The following is an 8,626-nucleotide window of genomic DNA, read 5'->3' as shown; positions in this document are numbered from 1 at the left end:
GAAACTCACACAGAATGAACATGCAGATTGAGATGGTGTATGGCGTTGTGAATATTTGTTAATAAATCAACTCTTTTATGTCATTTAATAGCAGAATTTTTTTTCTTTTCAATAGGAGTAAAGGAAACAACAAAAGCCCCATCTGTAGAAGGTATGTATGTGCAAGAAAAAAGTGTATTTTGGCATTGGACAAGAAGAATTAAACTTTCATCAATCTTCTACATGGCCAGGGTCCAATGTAACTAAGCAGGGAACAAACTATTTGTTGGAATTTAATACTTTTAGCATTCAAAAATAAATTAAATGTGCAGTGATGTCATCACCTAGAGGCTATTTGAATATATTTCAAATGGCACATGTTTAGGATATTTTAACCGTACCTAAAGGTAAGACTTACTATAAGCCTACCTGTAGGTAGAAACTTTAAGTTTACTACCACTTTAACATAATTCAGATTTTAAAATTAAAACTTGTGTTGGGACTGCACAATCCAGCACAACATCTCTTATGCTATATCAAACTGCAAAAAATACAACATTGTTAATGGGACTTTGAAGGTGCTGCTATCGTTTTCTAACACAAACAAGTATAAAAAAAATGTTTGAACTTTGTATTTTAGTTACATAAAACTGATCTTTTGAGCCTTTCAAAAACCTTATTTGTAAGCCTCCACAAATAATTGGAGACTTACAAGTGGAGGCTTGCCAAAATAAGTGTCTTCTTGGAAGATTTCCTTTTTATTCCTGTTCTAGTTATAACTATAAATATGAGCTCCTGCCTTACTTTCAATCCAGGGGCAATGGCCACTAGAAAAAATTTAAAATATAATCTCCATAGTGGTGACGTAGACAATAATATAAACCTGAAAGAGGTTGTAATCCTTTCTAACTCTGAAAAAATTTAAAAAGAAAAATGGTAATAGATGGAGCTAACTTATGTTAAAATATATTGAGTATTTATAATTTACTATAGATAGATAAACCTATAGGCTATCTTCTGTAATTGTTGTGTATTGTATCTACTTTGACTTACTGCATTGAGGTGCCATTTTAAATGAAGATCTCTGCAATGTACTAGTACATGTAAAGGGCATTAATTTGCATTGGAGACATGTGCACATAACCAGAATGCAAAAGCTTAATTCATCTCTAAAACACATTCAGACATAGGGCAAATAGAGCCAATATCATTTTTTTTTTCACAAACGTTTTTAAAAGTTTTTCCCACAAAAACAATCTTTAGCAAATCTTAACATGGTTCCCTTGTCAAAAAACAGGATTTTTTTGTTCTGTATCTTCAGGCTTTCTTCTTATTCTTCTAAAAAAGTTTTTATTTTTTAAACATTATGGGACTAAAACAAATATTATCTATGTGTTTTCTCCTCTGAATGAATAGTCTTTTAATACAGGCACTTTATTCAGCAGAGGAGTATAAGAAAAATATAAATGTTTGTAATAAGAGGTAACATGTATGGATTTCAGAGAATACTAAAGGAAATTAGCACTATTGGTAACATTTATTTGCTAATTTCTTCTAACAACCCCTTCAATTGTTAAATTGTTTCTCTTGTTAAAAAAGCAATGTCTATTTTCGGTGTTTCCTCAGCTCCATTTAGTGACCAAAATGTGGTATTTTATTTCTGCCATAATAAAAGAAGCATTCATTGAGAAGAGAAAACAAACTTAAGAAAATGAGCAATTCCGAAACTCACACAGAATGAACATGCAGATTGAGATGGTGTATGGCGTTGTGAATATTTGTTAATAAATCAACTCTTTTATGTCATTTAATAGCAGAATATTTTTTCTTTTCAATAGGAGTAAAGGAAACAACAAAAGCCCCATCTGTAGAAGGTATGTATGTGCAAGAAAAAAGTGTGTATTGGCATTGGACAAGGAGAATTAAACTTTCATCAATCTTCTACATGGCCAGGGTCCAATGTAACTAAGCAGGGAACAAACTATTTGTTGGAATTTAATACTTTTAGCATTCAAAAATAAATTAAATGTGCAGTGATGTCATCACCTAGAGGCTATTTGAATATCTTTCAAATGGCACATGTTTAGGATATTGTAACCATACCTAAAGGTAAGACTTACTATAAGCCTACCTGTAGGTATAAACTTTAAGTTTACTACCACTTTAACATAATTCAGATTTTAAAATTAAAACTCGTGTTGGGACTGCACAATCCAGCACAACATCTCTTATGCTATATCAAACTGCAAAAAATACAACATTGTTGATGGGACTTTGAAGGTGCTGCTATCGTTTTCTAACACAAACAAGTATAAAAAAAATCTTTGAACTTTGTATTTTAGTTACGTTACCCTGATCTTTTGAGCCTTTCAAAAACCTTATTTGAAAGCCTCCACAAATAATTGGAGGCTTACAAGTGGAGGCTTGCCAAAATAAGTGTCTCCTTGGAAGATTTCCTTTTTATTCCTGTTCTAGTTAAAACTATAAATATGAGCTCCTGCCTTACTTTCAATCCAGGGGCAATGGCCACTAGAAAAAATAGAAAAGATAATCTCCATAGTGGTGATGTAGACAATAATATAAACCTGAACGAGGTTGTAATCCTTTCTAACTCTGAAAAAATGTAAAAAGAAAAATGGTAATAGATGGAGCTAACTTATGTTAAAATATATTGAGTACTAATAATAATATACTATAGATAGATAAACCTATAGGCTATCTTCTGTAATTGTTGTGTATTGTATCTACTTTGACTTACTGCATTGAGGTGCCATTTTAAATGAAGAGCTCTGCAATGTACTAGTACATGTAAAGGGCATTAATTTGCATTGGAGACATGTGCACGTAACCACAATGCAAAAGCTTGATTCATCTCTAAAACACATTCAGACATAGGGCAAATAGAGCCAATATCATTTTTTATTTTTTCACACACATTTTTAAAAGTTTTTCCCACAAAAACAATCTTTAGCAAATCTTAACATGGTTCCCTTGTCAAGAAACAGCATTTTTTTGTTCTGTATCTTCAGGCTTTCTTCTTATTCTTCTAAAAAAAGTTTTTATTTTTTAAACATTATGGGACTAAAACAAATATTATCTATGTGTTTTCTCTTCTGAACGAATAGTCTTTTAATACAGGCACTTTATTCAGCTGAGGAGCATAAGAAAAATATACATGTTTGTAATAAGAGGTAAAATGTATAGATTTCAGAGAATACTAAAGGTAATTAGCACTATTGGTAACATTTATTTGCTAATTTCTTCTAACAACCCCTTCAATTGTTAAATTGTTTCTCTTGTTAAAAAAGCAATGTCTATTTTCGGTGTTTCCTCAGCTCCATTTAGTGACCAAAATGTGGTATTTTATTTCTACCATAATAAAAGAAGCATTCATTGAGAAGAGAAAACAAACTTAAGAAAACTAGCAATTCCGAAACTCACACAGAATGAACATGCAGATTGAGATGGTGTATGGCGTTGTGAATATTTGTTAATAAATCAACTCTTTTATGTAATTTAATAGCAGAATTTTTTTTTCTTTTCAATAGGAGAAAAGGAAACGACAAAAGCCCCATTTGTAGAAGGTATGTATGTGCAAGAAAAAAGTGTATTTTGGCATTGGACAAGGAGAATTAAACTTTCATCAATCTTCTACATGGCCAGGGTCCAATATAACTAAGCAGGGAACAAACTATTTGTTGGAATTTAAAAGGTCACTAAAGGAATTTTTTTTAGCTAAATAGCTTCCTTTACCTTACTGCAGTCCTGGTTTCATGTCCTCATTGTTCGTTTTTGCTCTGATGTTGCTGTAATTCTCCTTTTGGACACTTCCTGGTTGTCTGTTTCCTGATCACCACAGTATTGGGAGATTTTAGTTTTGTTTTCAAACCAATACTGCTCTATGGCTCTGTCCAGCACAGATACAGCATAACATGCTAAAACGAAACTAAATGCAAAAACGAAACTAAAAAAATACAGGTACATTATATGATTGATTTGTATCTATTTTTAATCGTTTTTAAAAGGAATCAGTTAACTATTATGTTACTATACCCTGTAAACAGTAATTTCAGCAAAAAAATTCCTTTAGTGACCCTTTAATACTTTTAGCATTCAAAATTAAATTAAACGTGCAGTGTGCAGTGGTGTGTCATGCTCGCCCCCTCCCTTGGACTACATGAGAGTCTGGACACTCTCTACATTGCAGATAGAGAAACGAGCTGTGTGTTAGTGGGTGTCCTGACTCTCCTGTAGTCCAAGGGAGGGGGCGAGCATGACACTCCACACCAGGGAGAAAGCCTTGCATTACTGTGGGGAGTTACAGACAGAAGAACAGGAAGGAGGACTGCACTAGGGTAGAGGAAGCTATTTAGGGGAAAAAATGTACCTTTATAACCCCTTTAAGAAAATTTGTAATTTAAAATACACACAGAATGAATGAACATGAAGATTGAGATGGTGTATGGCGTTGTGATTTTTAATAATAAATCAACCCATTTAAGTCATTTATTAGCAGAGTAATCTACAAGAGAAACCACTGCAACCACTACATCCAGAAGGTATTTTTTTATGTGCAAAAAAAGTGTTTGGCATTGGTCAAGGAGAATTACACTTTCATTGTTCTTCTTGATAGTCAGGGACCAATATAGCTAAGACGGTAACAAACAATTTGTTGTAATTTAATGCATTCAGCATTCAAAAGTAAATTACACGCTCAGTGACATAGTTACATACTTACATAGTTATTCTGGTTGAAAAAAGACACAAGTCTATCTAGTTTAATCAGTTTTACAATCCTATTTACACAACCCCATGTCCACAGTTGATCCAGAGGAAGGCAAAAAAAACAGCAATGCATAATCCAATTTCTCCCAGCAGGAAAAAAAAATCCTTCCTGATCCACCAAGAGGCAATCAGATAGTCAATCAGATATTCCCTGGATCAATTTTACCTATAAATGTAGCCAGCTCTTGAGTGAGTCTGTTCCACACCTTACTCAGAAGAAGCCTTTCTGTATTTGGAGATTAAATCTGTTTTCCTCCAGACGTAAACAGTGCCACCTTCAAAATGAATAATTCAACACTAGTGTTAGGCCAACGGTTTGGCCCGAGCATGAGTTTGGGCCAAACATTTGCCTGTTCGGCTGTTCACTGAGCACCTGAATTTGCAGGGTGTTCACCCCTCCGAACACCCTGCAATGCACTCAGTGCTACACAATGCATTTTGCAACCTGATTTGGCAAAGCTTTGCCCACTCAGGGTGCAGTGTAAGCTGGTTGTTAAGGAGCTGAAGCCGGCCACAGCCTCCTTAACAGGAAGCCAGCCATAGCATCCTTGACACAAAGAAGAGCAGCGCCATCTAAGGGCTGCAAAGTTAAAACATTTTATTCCAGGATAGACAATTTAAAACTCACAAGAGCATGATTGTGTCAGCGCATTTGAATATTTTAGGAGGTTCATCTACTCATAGTGGAAGGCGGTCGGCTCGCAGGTGGAGAGGCAGCTAATGGTCTGGCTAACGCTGGTCGGCTCCCAGTGCTTCCGGGCACTCAGAACGGCTCTGGGGTGGTGGTACACATCACTTCTGGTAGGAGAGAGAGTGGGGAGGAATGCACGTTCGGAGCATGCATGCTCCTATATCAAGCAATCTTGCTTCCCGCAGACCCCCTTCACTCTTGTTACGAGCCGGCAGCCATCCACAGTCAGCACACCCGAGACCACTATCATATCCTGTGCTGCACATGAACTACATGGACTCCCCATTAAAGAGAGTAGTTTAACCACTTGTCCACCGGGCCTATTCTGGCACTTCTCTCCTTCATGTCAATTTTTTTGCTAGAAAATGAATCAGAACCTCCAAATATTATATATATTTTTTAGCAGACACCATAGGGAAAAAAATGGTGGTCATTGCAAGTTTTTTTCTCGCACAGTATTATTTGTGCAAACATTTTTCGAACAGCCTTTTTGGGGAAAAAACAGTTTCATTAATTTAAAAATAACAAAACAGCCCAATTTTTGTATAATGTGAAAGATGATGTTACACTGAGTAAATAGATACCTAACATGTCATGCTTTAAAATTTTGCACACTCATGGAATGGCGCCAAACTTCAGTACTTAAAAATCTCCATAGGCAACACTTTAGTTTTTTTACAGGTTACTGTCTTCGAGTTACAGAGGAGGTCTAGTGCTAGAATTGTTGCACATGCTCTAACGCAAGCGGCGATACCTCTCATGTGGGGTTTGAATGGCGTTTACATATGTGGGGGGGACTTACATGGGTGTTCACTTCTGAGCGCGTGATACCGGGGACAGGGGCATTTTTTTGATCACTTTTATTCCTATTACAAGGAATGTAAACATCCCTTGTAATAGGAATCACTGTGACGGGTCCTCTTTATGGAGAGATGTTGGGTTAATAAGACCCCAACATCTCTCCTCCAGGCTTGAAAGCATGAGATTGTGAAAAAAATTCACCGATCTCATGCCGACAGCCACGATTGCGGCTTTGTTTACTTCCGGGTACCCGGGCCTCCGACAGTCATAGAGATGACTGGTGACCATCTAGTCACCAGTCATCTCTATCGTTGTGAGCCAGCACCGGGCAATTTGTTCTCCGGGCCCCCGATGGCACAGGAGAGCCCGGAGAAGCACCGGATGGTGGTGGGAGGGGGGACGTCCCCTCCCACTGCCTATAGGAACAATCAAGCGGAACTGCCGCTATGATCATTTTATCGTGCACAGAATCGCCGGCAGAAGACTGTGATATCTGAATGATGCCTGTAGCTGCAGGCATCATTTAGATATCACCGCACAAAGTCAAGGACGTCATATGACATTCTTGGGGGACAAGTGGTTAATTACTCGCACTCTCTCTCTGACCAGCGAGAGTATGCAATTTTCCCTGGGCCACAGCATCCTTAACAACTGATGAGTCATCCCTGCTGAAAGCTGTATAATAAAAGAAGTAAAAAATAAATCAAAGCAAAAATAGATGGCGTGTGTTTCCCCCCCAGTCCATACCAGGCTCTTCCCGTCTGCTATGGAGTTTAAGGGGAGCCCCATGCCAAATTTTAAACAAAATCCATACCAGACCCTTATCCAGACATGCAGCCTGGCAGGTCAGGAAAGGGGATAAGCGAGCAGCACCCCCTCCTGAACCATACCAGGCCCCATGCCCTCAACATAGGGGGGTTGGTTCTTTTTGGCAGGGGGCTCTGCTCTCACCCCAAAGCCCCTTGTCCCCATGTTGAAGGGCCTCATCACCACATCTCCACAACCTTGGTCGGTGGTTGTGGGGGTCTGTGGGTGAAGGGCTTATCAGAATCTGGAAGCCCCCTTTAACAAGGGGGCCCCCAGATCCCGTGCGAATGAATATAGCGGTTAACGAGCATTTCGCAATACGAGCACTGTATTTTTTTTAATCGTGACTCGGTTTGCGAGTGTTGTCTCGCAAAATCAGCACGATTCAGGCCAAAGCGGGTGCAGTACTGCATTTGGCCTGAGGTGGGGGGCGCCGGAGCCAAGCAGAGCCGAACGTCTCAGCTGATCAGCCGATGTGTCCTCGGGCCTTTTCGGGCGTTTCTGAGGCTCTCCGGCGCCCCACCACCTCAGGCCAAATGCGGTACTGCATCCCATTGAAGTTATTGACTTCAATGGGAAAACTCACTTTGATATGCGTGTACTTTGGATTTCGAGCATTCTCCTGGAACAGATTATGCTCGTAATCCAAGGTTCCACTGTATCGGGTATATAATACTCATTCACCAAAAAAGTGTACAAAAAGTAAAAACAAGAGACACGTTTTTGACAAATACTTTGTTAAAAAATAGAAAAATTGTGTCCCTTGATGTAAATCCATTATCAATCACACCGCCAGCCGCGCCACCGAACCAAAAAAGTAAAAAAAATAAAAACCTTCTGGGATGGCCGCCCTCCAAATGTCTCCTTTGTGCTTTGACAGTTCTTATATAGGTGGCAACGTCACTCACTTGGTGACCCCGCCCCTTGGGATGTCACCTGCCCAGCATGCACCGGTTAATTTTTTTGGGTCAGTAGGCAGCATGATTGAGGATAGATTTACATCAAGGGGCACTATTTTTTTAATAAAGGATTATTTTTTGCACACTTTTATGGTGAATGGAAATACCTGGAGAATAAAACACTTCTATTTGTTTTGATTAATTTTAATCACTTCAATACAGAGCACTTATTTGCCCTTCCTGCCCAGGCCAATTTTCGGTCAAGCAACACTGTACCCAAATAAAATTTTTATAATTTTTTTCTCCACAAATAGAGCTTTTATTAGGTGGTATTTGATCACCACTGTTTTTTTTTTTGCTAAACAAATAAAAAAATAACATTTTAAAAAGAAAAACAAATTCTGTTATAAAATTTTGTAAATAAGTACGTTTTCTCGGAAAGAGTGGACAGGATCCAATTAGCTTAAATTAGATTATATATAGCGCACACCTCATCCCGTATAATATTGGGTGAAAGTATGGACAGCAATGGGACTATAACGGTGCTATATAAAGTAAGTTATAACAAATAATTTTTAATATTTTATTAAAAATATCAAAAGAGAATGATACATCACATACCAAGAAGATTTTAAAAACATATTATTTTAAACATGCGATATCC

The 8,626-nt window shown here is 37.8% G+C and overlaps 1 protein-coding gene across 50 annotated transcripts in view; it reads left to right on the top strand.

The window, feature by feature from the left end:
* LOC120931788 (mucin-19-like) overlaps nucleotides 1–8,626 on the top strand; it is a 584,870-nt gene that overhangs the window by 362,425 nt on the left and 213,819 nt on the right. For 35 of the 50 annotated variants that reach the window (XM_040343590.1, XM_040343599.1, XM_040343577.1 and 32 more), the window contains 2 exons: nucleotides 116–151; nucleotides 3,528–3,563. The exons of 11 other annotated variants lie outside the window; for them this stretch is intronic. In XM_040343590.1, coding sequence (XP_040199524.1) covers nucleotides 116–151; nucleotides 3,528–3,563 — 72 coding nt within the window. The remainder of the gene's footprint in view (nucleotides 1–115; nucleotides 152–3,527; nucleotides 3,564–8,626) is intronic. 4 more of the 50 variants (XM_040343588.1, XM_040343562.1, XM_040343593.1 and 1 more) reach the window with 2 other exon arrangements.

Source organism: Rana temporaria, chromosome 3, assembly GCF_905171775.1.
Source record: "Rana temporaria chromosome 3, aRanTem1.1, whole genome shotgun sequence".
Classification (NCBI taxonomy): domain Eukaryota; kingdom Metazoa; phylum Chordata; class Amphibia; order Anura; family Ranidae; genus Rana; species Rana temporaria.
This window is presented reverse-complemented; position numbering and strand designations above follow the sequence as displayed.